The sequence below is a fragment of the Syngnathus scovelli genome, chromosome 1, assembly GCF_024217435.2.
Source record: "Syngnathus scovelli strain Florida chromosome 1, RoL_Ssco_1.2, whole genome shotgun sequence".
In the NCBI taxonomy this organism is placed as follows: Eukaryota; Metazoa; Chordata; class Actinopteri; order Syngnathiformes; family Syngnathidae; genus Syngnathus; species Syngnathus scovelli.
Window position 1 is genome coordinate 17,402,564 of NC_090847.1, and position 13,387 is coordinate 17,415,950.

The 13,387-nt window shown below is 44.1% G+C and overlaps 1 protein-coding gene across 2 annotated transcripts; it reads right to left on the reverse strand.

Annotated features, from left to right (window-relative positions):
• Positions 1–2,959: 2,959 nt before the first annotated feature.
• On the reverse strand, positions 2,960–12,292 carry LOC125983512 (progesterone receptor-like). Of its 2 annotated transcripts, XM_049744797.2 has the most exons (9): positions 11,164–12,292; positions 10,265–10,401; positions 9,952–10,068; positions 9,048–9,164; positions 8,722–8,928; positions 7,568–7,712; positions 6,968–7,098; positions 6,692–6,843; positions 2,960–3,898 (listed from the first exon to the last, which is right to left on the reverse strand). In XM_049744797.2, exons 1-9 carry the CDS (start codon positions 11,970–11,972, stop codon positions 3,734–3,736), a joined length of 1,980 nt encoding a protein of 659 aa, XP_049600754.1. In that variant the 5' UTR covers positions 11,973–12,292; the 3' UTR covers positions 2,960–3,733. The 2 variants fall into 2 exon arrangements, 1 of the variants encoding a protein (XP_049600754.1); XR_007486738.2 differs by lacking the exons at positions 6,692–6,843; positions 6,968–7,098; positions 7,568–7,712; ... (3 more) ...; positions 10,265–10,401; positions 11,164–12,292 and adding an exon at positions 5,305–5,808 and having other exon boundaries at positions 3,759–3,898.
• Between the last annotated feature and the right edge of the window lie 1,095 nt (positions 12,293–13,387).

The window sequence follows — 13,387 nt, forward strand, 5'->3', positions numbered from 1 at the left end:
ATGGTCATTAGGGCAAAAGTAGAACATTCATTCCTTCTGTGCTTTCACCCAAAACGCAACAAGGCCTCCAATTTCCCATACACTGACCTACAGTTGTTCGAGCCAGAGGTCCCACTTTCTGCACGCTTGACAAAACCGGCTGCCTCCACTCCATCCGGCACATCAATATGATAAATGTCACGCAAACAAACAATCGTCACTTGCAAGGCAAAACACACACAATAGCGTAAAAAAGGCGCATTGCTTCGCAGACAGAGCCAAATATATAGATTTACAATAGCACTCTGGACTTCCCAACCATGTTTTAATGCATCATAAACACTTTGGTGTTTTTGGTCTCCGGTCCAATAAAAACAGGGAGCGCGGGGGTGTAATATCTGGAGCTGGGGGAAATTAAAGCTGAAGTTCCTCTCCTCCTCAGTGCCCCCCACCCTCTTCCTCAGACACACACGCACACACATGGGCACGCAAACACGCACGCTTAATCAGCCAGAGAAAAATCCAAGACTACATCTACACCCAGTGGAAGGAACCTGATACAACCGCATCTCCCCCCTTCCCACATTCCCCTTTTCCCCTTAATCATCCACACACAGATGCTGATAAATTACAAGCAAGGTTCAGGCAACGTATGATTAACTGGAGTTAATGAAGACTAAGAGAGATCTTGAACAAGGAAACCATAGAACTCTCTGACATAAAGCTGGCACTAGAAAACTAGTCGACATTCTTTTCTCTGCCTTTCTGCTTCTGCTGCTATTTCCAAAAGTCCTTTCAGTGTGCGGTGACAAACATAACCCTTCTGACTGGTGGAAAAATAAATCATACTTTCAAGCGAAGACAAATGCTTTATCCGCTGGGAGTAGCCCCTGGCTGCAGGCACATAATGGCCTCTCGCTTTCACTTTTTCTCTCAAGGCAGGGAGTTTCCCCGGACTGGCCCGGACCTTCCAGCCGCACAAGCCAGAGAAACGGATATTATGCTTAGGATGGACACTGTGCTGAGGCTGGTAAAAAGCCCAACCGGCAAAACTACTGTTCTGCTCCGAGCCGTCAGTCACGTCTTTAACTATCAGAATATCAGAACATACGCATAACGTGAGGTCATTATTCAAGGCTGATCCTGTGACCAAGCCATAAAAGTCAAGGATTTCCTAACGGTGCTTTGCAGGCTTGGCTGAGAGCGGGCCAGCGAGTTGGATCAGCTGCGGGAGCCTGTCCCCTCTCCTCACAGTGCTATCGGGTTGCCACTCCTCCTCCTCCAGCCCATTACACAGGCCTCTTTATGCTGCGCTAAAAGCTGCTCATGTTCAAGCACTCCTGGGAAAAAGCTCCTTAAAACACATCAGGATGAGAGGCCCTGTCTGGTAAAATATTAATAGGAACTTAATTGGTTGTTAATGGACTGCTACTTGAGAAGGAATCTCCTTCCATTAGACGTGCCACCAAAACGAGCCGCTCAACAGTGTCGTCTTACCAACTTCACTTTCTAATTGTTGTCCACTCACTGTAAGTGTAAATTGCAGGGGCTTGCTGGTAAATACATAATTAGTTCCATCTAAGTTCCTGCAACATGATCTCGAGTTGTATGAATTGAATATAGGCCGTTCCGTTACTTCTGCATGAAAGCTGAATCCAAATGCCTGCTCTATTTTCATACTTTTCAGTCATCTTCTCAGCAAACTCCTTCCTTCTGTGAATTTTCCAACATAAGGAAGTAGTTTTAACTTTTGTTTGCGGCCATTGTGTTTGTGCTCTCTGCGGTTGACGTTAGCCAACAGGAAAAATCCTTCTTCTGCTAGAGTAGGCATGTAATATTGATGCTGAGCAGACTTGGAAAAACACCCAAATGAAATGGAATCTAAACCGAGTTCAAATGTGGACATCAACACATACATTTTTGATTATTGCAAACCGACAAGACGCTATTCCTTTTAGAGAAAGCCATGGGGGCAAGAGTAGCGAGGAATATATTCACAAATGAAATGTCCTTCACATCAGACTTTCCCATGAATGCAACAAATAGGGGAAAACTTGCACAAGTAACTGGTTTAAACTGCCAAGGGCGCCATTTTGGGGGCAAGAGTAGTGAGGAATATATTCACAAATGAAATGTCCTTCACATCAGACTTGTCCATGAATGCAACAAAAAGGGGAAAAGTTGCACAAGTAACTGGTTTAAACTGCCAAGGACGCCATTTTCGAACTTGCTTGTGTGTTTGTGTGTGTAATACCTATATTTGGCAATTTGCAACACTTCTAATAGATTTCTACAAGCTAGAGTTTATATTTGCTATCACGCAAAAATGTGATTGACACTTGCAACGGCAGTTCCTTCCAGTCATCGAGTGAATGAATACGTGTCCAGTTACATTTCAAAGTACATGTCAATGGATCCAACAGATGGCGAGCCAACAGTCAAGTCCCATTCGGCCCATCCTCGTCCAGCAGCCGCCACTAGATGGAAGTAAAACTACAGATATACTGTAGATCAGGGGCCGCCAACCTTTTTAGGGCGAGAGCTACTGTATGTACTTCTTGGGCAATTAATTAATGCGAAGGAGTAGCATTTTACACATTTCCGAAATAACACGTTTGCTAAAAATGATCTTTACACAGATGAAAATAATGAAAGGTTAGGGTGGATTACAGTGACTTCCTCTGACATGATACTTTGATTTGTCACAGAGTTGCATAGCATACACTGAAATGTATCTCAGAGCCACTATTCAGGACAAAATACACACAATTTGCTCGACAGTGTAAATTTATAAGAACCTGCTTCCAAAATGCTAAATGTAATGAAATTCTAATTAATTCCATCGCCATGGGCTTTTATAATATCACAATGTAACCAAAGCAAGTAAACTAGTAGGAGCCTCAGACCTTTGCAAAGTATTGCATCTTGTCATAATGCACAACAGCTTGACCTCTGTGCCGCCAAACATTACACAGTACACTTTTGTGATCCTGTTTTTATTACGTTGTCATAGATAAACAGGTTCTCCACTGGAAATTTACATGGCAGCACCTACCTCACAATCAGAAGCTACAATGGGGATTCACAACAGAGCACTTGCAAACAACACTTTGAAAAAAGTACACTTGTAGAAAAATTGCAACTGTGGAAAAGTCAAATTACATAAAATAATACAAATAATAAAAACTAGCAAATTGTAAAATACACTAAGCTAACCACTTGTCAGGGTGGGCTGCTTTTGTGTTGTTCTTTTCTCAAGTTACCATCATAATTGTACAAATATATGAACACTCCATTGCTTTCAGAAATGTTTTAAAAAGCTTTCAGCAGCTCTGCATGAATGACGAGCCCTAACCGTCAGTTTAGAACTTTAGTTAGATAAGGTGCACACTGTAGAAAAAAAGCTAGGGGGGAAATACTAGTGCATAAACCACAGATGAGTTGATTCTGCAAACAATATCTCCCCACTACCAATTTAGCTTTCAAGCTGAAGGTTTGTGTTGCCATAGTAGGCCAAAGTAACATTTGATGCACTTGACACAACACGCAAAGAAGGCACAAAGAAGAACAGAGTTGATACAATTAGAATACATTAGGCAGAAAAAAGGAGCTCACTTAGTTTTTATCCAGATGCGGTAGCTCTGTGCCAATCCATCATCCACTGGCCCCATCATTCTTGATATTTTTACCACAACCGTTTAAAGGAGGGTGTGTCAGATCTCAAGTGACATATAGCACAATCAAAGAGTCTGCTCTAAGACGACTTGTGGAATAAGATGGGTGTGACCATGCCTGAAAGGATCCTGGGCACATGGACGCTTACAATCTCTGAGATCATCTCCGGGTAGTTGACGCGGGTCTGCAGGGACTGAGCTTCAATGAAAAGCTCATAAGTGAATTGATGCAACTTCTTCACAATCTGCAGGAAAGGCAAAGAATGAGGGTCATTAAACACACTGTGTTTAAATGGAGATTTGACAGCGATGTCTGTATCATGACGTAGTGTTTGGAAACGGCAACTGTAACCTTCTGTCCAGGCTCCTTTGCTCCTTTCCTAACATGTATTACCAAAGAATTCTTTCTCTACATTTCTTCATTGCCGCTCTTCACTTCGATGAATACTTTGGTGGTATATTGTTCATATACGCCCTCTAGTGGTGACATCAGCAAGACCTTCCATTCTTTTCTTCATATGTAATGGTTCTAATGCTAAAGGTTCCTAAATACACAAGTATGATTCTGGGTTTACAAAGTTGTCCTAATTACACATTGAATTTTATTTATTTATTTATAACTATAAATGTAAGTAGGTAAGCGAAAGTAAAGCTATGGATAATCCACCGATCCTTTTTGTACTGTTTCTGTCCACATTACATGTAATATGCAACAGCGAAAAAATTGATTTTTGCAGTTTTGAATTACTTTAAGATTAAATTACAGAACCACCAGCTGTAGGGAAAGATAAATGCATACAGAAACTGTAGACGAGCTCTTAATTAGACAACCTCATTGTCCAATTAAAGGACTATTTTTGATACTTACTGAGGCATTTGTAAGAGCCTTTTTTAAGCAGTTTTTTTTCTGTATTGCTTCTTTATGTTCCACGGTGGAAGAAACACTATTTTTACTGCCTATTTTGCACAATTTAAGTGAGGTTGACTAACTGTGGTGAACTGTAGTGCAGGAATTGTCAGTGTAGTATTAGTGCCACTAGTGGTAAGACAGCTCTCTCTAGTGGTATGTGAATAAATTACTAAACTAAATACAAATCAATGCACAACATTTAAAACATAAAATGCAGTCACACATTTTGGAATGATTAAATGTAGTAAAGGACATTTTCTACTTCTCATACACAGTACATTTGTTAAGGACATTTTTAAGGACAGTTCAGTTATATGTAACATTTTGAAAAGGTCAAGATTTTCCCAATCGGATGCTCTGTATCCGAGCAGGTCCAATCGCGTGACAGACGCCAAATGTCGCCGATTAACTTATGTCAAATCCAAACCAAAAAATATGTGCATTTCGTTTTACAAAGCCTTGACTGTGGGGAATGTAAGTTACAATGACTTCTTGGTTATAGAAGGGGATACAACAATGTGACTATGCTCGGGATGTCACACACAAAGCTTTTTAGAATCATTTTCCTACTGTTTAACCTCCCCTGATTTTTTTTCACCCAAAAAATTTACATCACACTGACTGTCACAGATCGGATGGAGCAGGGCAACCAAATGCAGCTTGGACCAGGGTTTAGTCAGCAAAACAAACTAATAGATTCGGCAAACTGACATGACTTAACGAAATAACAAAAGGACTCACCGACAGGGACGCGAAACAAAGGACGTGAAGACATTAAGACAACAGGAACCAAAAGACAGCAAGACAACAACCCACAATGATCCGACGGGGCGTGAGGGGCAGACAGGACTTATATACACGACAGGTAACAAGAGGCAGGTGAGAAAAACCCAAACTAATCATGGGCACACAGGAGGGGAGGGGCGAGTACACAGACAGAAACCATGACAACAGACACGTAGTGGAACGGCTGGGGACGAGACGAGACACTGACAGAGTCGCATTGAATCTCTACTAGCCAACAGACAAATTTTAAGTTTTGCATTCGTGCAGTTTAACACAAATTAGTTTCCATTTCCAATAGTTACACATCATAATATGATATCAGCTCAACAAACACCAAGCAGTAATTTGCATACAGGGATGCTGGGGTAAATATGTACCTTCTAACTAGCGATGCTTGGTAGATTAAAAACACATTACCCTGCAGCTGAGCAGCAAGAAGTGCAATGGGCTGCTGTCACAGCTAATAATAATAATAATAATTGTTATTATTGTTATAATATAATAATAATAATTATTATTATTATTATAAAGATATATTCCTATTCTATTCTATTCTATTCTATTCTATTCTAAGAACAAGAGGAAGAAGACGAATCACAGTTCAAATCCCAGTCATAACACTCTAATGGGTCGAACAGACACTTATTCCAAGTTATGACCTTTTTTAAAATGAGTGTGAAGCATCAGGAAGCCCATCCGGCGTTAATACTGCGCCAAAACATAATTATTCTAACAGACATCACTGATGCAGTGTTAACTTCCACCAAAAGAGGGTGCTAATAGACTGTAAATGTCTGTGTAAGTGGGGTACAATGAAGCCTGGAAAAATAATTCATATAAAAAATAAATAGGTTGAGCACTCTTTAAAGTTGACTTGGGTGACTTTTTTTTGCTAGTCCTACAATGTGCTTGCGCATGTTTCGCCACTCCTCAGTGAGCGGTTTTGTCACCCTGGCCACCTCACTATAAACTCTCTGGCTACGCCCCTGATTCTGTTACACAAAGCAGAACAGAAAAGTCATCTTGGAGGTACATGAACGTTGATGATTGCTCGCGATATATCTTCTACACCCCGTGGGGCAGTGCTCCAACATATGGGGGGGGGGGGGGGGGGTTGGGATTACAAAATGAGTGGTTTTGTTAAAGAGTTGATGTAATTGAAAGAGAGGAAAACCTTACGTAATGCTGTTAATTCTGGATAATGGGGGAAAATTCACTGCTGGTGGATGTTGAAACTTGGATGCACTTTGCAGTTTAGTGACACCAACTCCCAATGACATTTATAGTATAAATTACTTCAAAGTCACATCAAGCTGTGTAAAGGCGGAGTTGTGCGCATTACCGACTGGAGGTAGTCCAGTAGCTGCGTGAGCTGAAACAGCCTCTGTGTTCGGGCGCTCTCCCCACGGTGGCTGGCCAAGCGGTCCAGTTCCTTTATGTAGGAAGTCCGCAGATCATCAAAGCAATGCTGGTTCTTAAGGCCCTCCACTGGCACTGACAACACAAATACAGAACACGACGACTCACAGCAACTCTCAAGAATCAACGTCCATTCAATCAGCTCTCCCAAGAATCATTTCAAACTTGACTTGACTAGACTAGACTTTGCAAGACTCACCGATGCTGAAGAGGACCAGTGCCTTCATGCACAAGAACTCCTCTTTGGTGACCTTCAGCATGCATAACCGTTGGGACAGAATCTTCATTCGCACACAGTGCTCATACATACTGGATATATGCATCCGCTGGCTGCATGGGAAAAAAAATAAAAAATGTAGGATCAGAACAAGGCGCACAAGATGTGAGAAAAGAAGGTGCACTGTGAAGAACTAGGAAAAAGCGAAATGAGAAAAAATGAGCGAGATGGATAATGGAAAAAAAGAGAAGGACGGACAGAGAAAGGAAAAATAGAGGTCATAAACGGGGGCAGGCGTATCCATTACCATGCGGGTCAGAGGAAGCCCAAAAGCGTAAGAGTGGCACCGGCACACTTTCTACTGTGTCCTTGCTAAAACTGCCAAGTGGAAGCAGCTTGTGGCAGGCTTATGGCCTCTGAGCCAAATTCACCTTCAAAACTCCAGACTATTAACTGAATTACAACTTGAACAAGGATGATTACTTTTGCTTTACACTTTGCACCCAGCAAAACTTTGCACAGCGGTTTCACAAAATTCAAACATTTTTTAACAGAAGTGTGCAATGTAACAGGGTGACTTACTCATTGAAAACAAGGTCTGGAGCAAAGTAGAGCAAGGAGCTGTTTGTGTGGGTGTACGACCTCCAACCCAGAGCAAACACCATCACCCCCATCCAGGACAACTGAATGACAGTCATCTGGTCATCCACATGCAAGTTGCAGAAGCCTGTTGACAAAACAAAATTTGATTGCATTTGTTGTTTTAACAATGTCATAATGGTCATATGCTGTATATTTGACCCAGAAGAATGCTACTAACTACATATGTCACTGTTAAAAAAAACAATTGTGGAGAATCCAATTCTTAGTCAGCAGCTTACAATGGGCAGTGCAATTATAATTGTGGGAGGAGGGCAGTACGGTGGTTAGCGCATCCGCCTCACAGTTCAGAGGTTACGCGTTCAATTCTTCCTCCGGCCCTCCCTGTGTGGAGTTTGCATGTTCTTCCCATGACTGTGTGGGTTTTCCCCGGAAACTCCGGTTTCCTCCCACATCCCCAAAACATGCTTGGTAGGCCGATTGAGCATTCCAAATTGCCCATACTTTTGCCCTGCGATTGGCTAGCAATCAATTCAGAGTGTCCTCTGCCGACTGCCCGAAGTCAGTTGGGATAGGCGGCAGGATGCCCGCGACCTTCCTGAGGAGAAGCGGTTCAGGATGGATGGATGCTTTTTCTGGGTAGTTACACAAATAGATTAAATAAAAAAAATCTAATTCATACCTTTGGACAATTTGAAGTCCCCAGTTAACCTAGCATGCATGTGTTTTTTTAATTTTGGAGGAGAAAATCCTATTGAAGCACAGAGAGTACATGCAAATTTCACACAGGCCTCATGAAATTCAAACCCAGAACCTACTGAATGTAAGACTGAGGTCCTAACCACTACACACTGTGCAATTTTGAAACTATATCTGTCTCGTGTTTTACTATGTCAAAATAACAAAATACACATTTAGTTGACTTCCCTATGGAACTGTTAATTTCAATCCAATGCTAATGTGCCATTCTTGACTTGGATATGAACACATTACCCCTAGTGGTGACTATTTGATGCCCTGGGTGGGCCCAGAGAATAACTGGCACTAACTCCAAATGAATGATGATCAATAGCTAGAATATATCCACATTTTGTACTGGATTAGTTTTATAGTTGTTTTGGATTGTAGTGAATTACCTGGAATTGCCTTGGCCCAGCGGACAACTGTGACAAGTTGTCTCTCCCCGAGCTCATTGAGACTGGTAAGCAGGGAGGCGGCACTGTCCGGAAGGGCAGGGTCGTGCCCGGCATTGACGACGCCAGGCTCAATGTCCTGAAGCACGTTGAGCAGGGATAGGCGGGAGCGTACAGTTGGAGGGATGCTAAGAACCACACCCTGGGAGCCTAGAAAGAGGAAAACAACCAGCAATAGCGGTCAGTCAGGCAGGCAGCCACAAAAAGAGGAAAAATAAAAAAGAATCATATGGGCAAGCTTGGGTGAGTGCGGCACTATTTGTCAGCACCTCGAGCCCCGGAAACGGCATCTCTTATCTCCGGCCTGTCTCCTCCTTCTCCGTGTCCCCAGGCTGCTTGCTCCTCTTCCCCGCTCCTCGTCTGGCCGACTCCCTTAAGCCGGCGACCTACAATCCACAATGGGCAATTGAAACAAGCAGTAGAAGAAACAAGGCAATAAAAGAATGTATTGAGTTGAGCTTTTTTCTTTTATAATTTGGCTACACAATGGCAGACAAAGACCCCACTGGTTATTATAACCATGTGGGAAAGTTTGCCGTCATTGGCTGCTGGGAAAAAAACCACAGTTTTGGACGATTTCGAAACAGATTTGTTCCACTGTATTCCAGTTAGAACATCCATCCATCCATCCATCCATCCATCCATCCATCCATCCATCCATCCATCCATCCATCCATCCATCCATCCATCCATCCATCCATCCATTTTCTGTACCGCTTTGTCCCCACGGGGGTCGTGGGCGTGCTGGAGCCTATCCCAGCGGTCATCGGGCAGTAGGCGGGGGACACCCTGAACCGGTTGCCAGCCAATCGCAGGGCACGCAGAGACAAACAACCATCTGCACTCGCACTCACACCTAGGGGCGATTTAGAGTGCCCAATCATTTGGGATGTGGGAGGAAACCGGAGTGGCCGGAGAAAACCCACGCGGGCTCGTGGAGAACATGCAAACTCCCCACAGGTAGGGTCGGAGGTGGAATCGAACCGGGACCCTCCTAACTGTGAGGCGGACGTTCTAACCAGTGTTCCACCGAGCCGCCTCAGTTAGAACATTTTATTAGTAATTTCTGATCCAATATATGTAAAGTGATGCATCTCCGCTGACTCAGCAGTTTAACTACAAGGCATACACACTTGCTCTCCCCTTGCTTTGCTCTGATCTCCAGTTCCTCACCTTTGAGGCTCATTCCTGACATGTAGCACCGCTTTAAGCGACACGAGGCGCAGTTCTTCCGCCTCAGCTTGTCAATAGTGCAGTCGTTTCGGCTGGCACACAGGTGGTTCTGTTTACCTGTAAAAAGGAACGGAGGGGTGGGGGATGATGGGGCCAGTTCAACAATGCCCTTGCTTCAGGTTTGTCTTACTACGAGCAACAATAGATGGATGTCGGCTCATACGTAATAGCCGTGGTTGGCTTTGCATGTGAGCGAGAGTAAGAAATGGAATAAGCGGATGAGCAATGGTGTGTATGTGCGTGTCACACCCACCAGCAGCGGCCCTCTTGAAGAATACTTTGCAGCTGCCACAGGTGACTGCTCCATAGTGACAACCTGAGGCATCATCCCCACAGACCTGACACACCCGGCGATCTGATAGGAACACAGCTGGCAACAGGTCTTCAGGCCTGAACACACATGTCAAGCTACCATTTTGATTTTGGTCAATGTGCTTGACCTTAGCCAACATTTCGTCCGCCCACCAACAGCGATCTGATTACACTGAAAGATATTATTGTGTCATGACTACTCGCTGTATTGTGAAGCCGAGCAGCTTTCTGCAGCATTTTAAAAACAAAATGCAACCCGCCACAGGATCAGCAGCAGGTGCTGTATCTCATGTTTACATGGATACTGATATATTAACCTGTTTTGTGCAAAGAGCACTGCAAACGTTTAGGCAGGCGTGAGCTTTGAGCAGGCACACAACAAGGCCAAGGCTGTGAGCTGCACATGGTGTTGTGACACAAATTGTGTAACACCGATAGGAAAGCTGAACTGAGCTAGACAGATTTGCTAGATTTGTGCGTGTGCGTGTGCGTGAGGCGCGCCCGCGCCATGTGGCACTGTGCAACCGTCGCGAAATGAATATTGTTGCCCTGCACGACATTAAAGCATTAGAGCAATGACTGAAGAGAACATAACCCAAAAGTTCAAAAGGACAACATGAAACAAAGGAACGCTCATTAAGACCAACTGTGAAGCTTGACAGGACAATGCAGCCAGCAGACGAGCCGTTCACGCTAAATGTTCCCTTTTGTTTCTGATTAGAAGAAAGTTGTAGCGGATGAATGAAAGTTAGGAAAGAATTACCGCATGAGTAATTTGCCCTTCCCTGGTGCGATGGAACCAAACAAAAGAATTGTTGTTGTCACTCTTACTGTATTTACCTGAAGCCGCCCCTCTCTGTGCACTCCATCCACGCTGGCTGCTCAGTCTTGATTGACGGAAAAGTGGGCAGCCCGTGAAAAGGTTCACTTTGGTAACTTTCCATTTGGCCGTAGCCTTGTGCCGTCGTTGCTGCGGCTCGCATGCCACCTTTACTGTGCTCACCCTTGTGCCAGACACAGGCACACGCTTGCATGGATCGGGCACTTGCTTGTCCACAGTTACAATATTTACACTCCCGACTCTTCTCAACTCGGCCGCCGCAAGCGCGTTCATTTACGCGCAAGGCTCCTGGGGTGTCTCGGTAGAAGTTCGGGTTCTCGGCGTAGGCGGAGTAGAGTTTGGATGCGAAGACATGGTCCATTTGGGAGGGCGGTTCCGTGGCAGAGTGTGCAAACAAGTTGGAATCCTTGCTCAAGAACGTGGATATCACCGAACCGCGCGTCACAGTCTGCACGCCGTCCGCTTCGCCTGACCTCAGAAGGTCCATGCAGCTCACCTGCTGGATTCCGTGGCACACGTCTCCGAATTCGTCTTTTCTCGGGTCGGCGTTGCGTCGTGAGTGCACGCTCCGAGCCGCTCCGAACTCCGCCACTGGACGGAAACTCTGATCCACAGCCGACTCGTAGTCAGCAAATGTGCCACCCGCGTTGCCGTTAGGTGACGACAAGGCGTCCAAACCCAGAGACACGGACACGGCCCTGCTGAACTCGGCCGTAGTCGGACATGGACAGGTGTCGAAGCGATCTCTCTCGTGTCTTGAAGAGTTGCCCGGCTCCTCTAAGTCGGACAAAGTGGAGCGAAAATCCATCCCACAAGCGTTGGCCGTCCTCGATTGAGCGGTGCTCGAGTTACTCTCAAGCTCGAGAGAGATGTGGTCGTGTCAGGGGGAAGGAAGTCCGGATGAGTCTGAGCCGATCAGTTCTCGACGGGAAAGAGGGGACGTCCTGACGATCGAATCGGCGGGTTGGGCAACTTTTTTTCTCTCTTTTCTCCTCCTCATTTTTCAATAAAACAAATCCTGGTGCACGCACAATGCCAAACGTAAACGACCTGAAATCTGGCCCAGCGCAACTTTGCAGGCATTTGTGTAATCACGAACAGTGACAAATACCCCTCAATTATACAATAATTCCGTTATATTTGCCAGCGAGTGACGTATGCAGATCTCGCGAGAGGAAAACCCCTGTTTAGAAAGGAAAGTGACTGCCACAGGGCGCTTACGAGACGTCCAGCTCTTGTGTGTTCTTTATCGTTCATATTTAATTTAGTACTAAAAGTCCTAATAGCAACATATCTTTACATTGTGGAGTGCACAAAATGTTGCCATGAAATAGCCATTTTTCAACCTTTAAGTTTTACAAACACCCTCAAATAAATCTCTCTCTCACTTTCTCTCACGCCTGCACGCACGCACGCACGCACTAGCGTTTTGAGGTGGAAAGGGACTATCAAGTGAAAGACAATTTCCAATTTCATTGTTCTGCATCTCACTACCTGTTACTGGCATTAGTACATTATCATTAAAGATACTGTAATGCCCCTCATTGTGGTCAAGGCTGCACACAGTTGCTGGTGCAACTTTTTATTCAACAAAAACAGGCAATAGAACACATTTATACAAGAGATGCTGGTGGCCACAACTCACGCCCATACGCTCGACACACGCACTAACTCACAGCGCGGCCTCTCCAACCTCTGCGTTCCCCTTCTGACGTCTGTCCACACTCAACTGGCCCCGCCTTCACACGCCCAATAATGAAAGAACATTACAATACATTTTTATTCATAATTTTCGGACCATTTAAGTGAAAATTGATTATTTCCGTGATCCACCTGATAATCTCTCAGGAGACAACAGTATATGCCATTGCACATTGCGAATCTGGTATTACTATTATCTTATTAATGATCATTTAGTTCATCTTTGTTTTATAGTTTTGTCTTATTTTGCCGAAAATTAGATGATGCATCTTATAGTGAAAGTCAAGACCAACATTTTCTTTACAATAACATGTTGTATGTGTCCCCAAACATGGCATTCCTGGTGTATGTTTGAGGGATTGTGGATGGAAATTAACTAACAGTAATACTTGGTGCAAGGCATATTTTCTTTTTCATAGATGTCATGTGTTCATGGTCCCTAAATAAGCTAAGTAAACAGTACAAAAAAAACACACACAATAAGTAGCTTTGTGTGGTTCAAAACAATCAATTATACCAGTG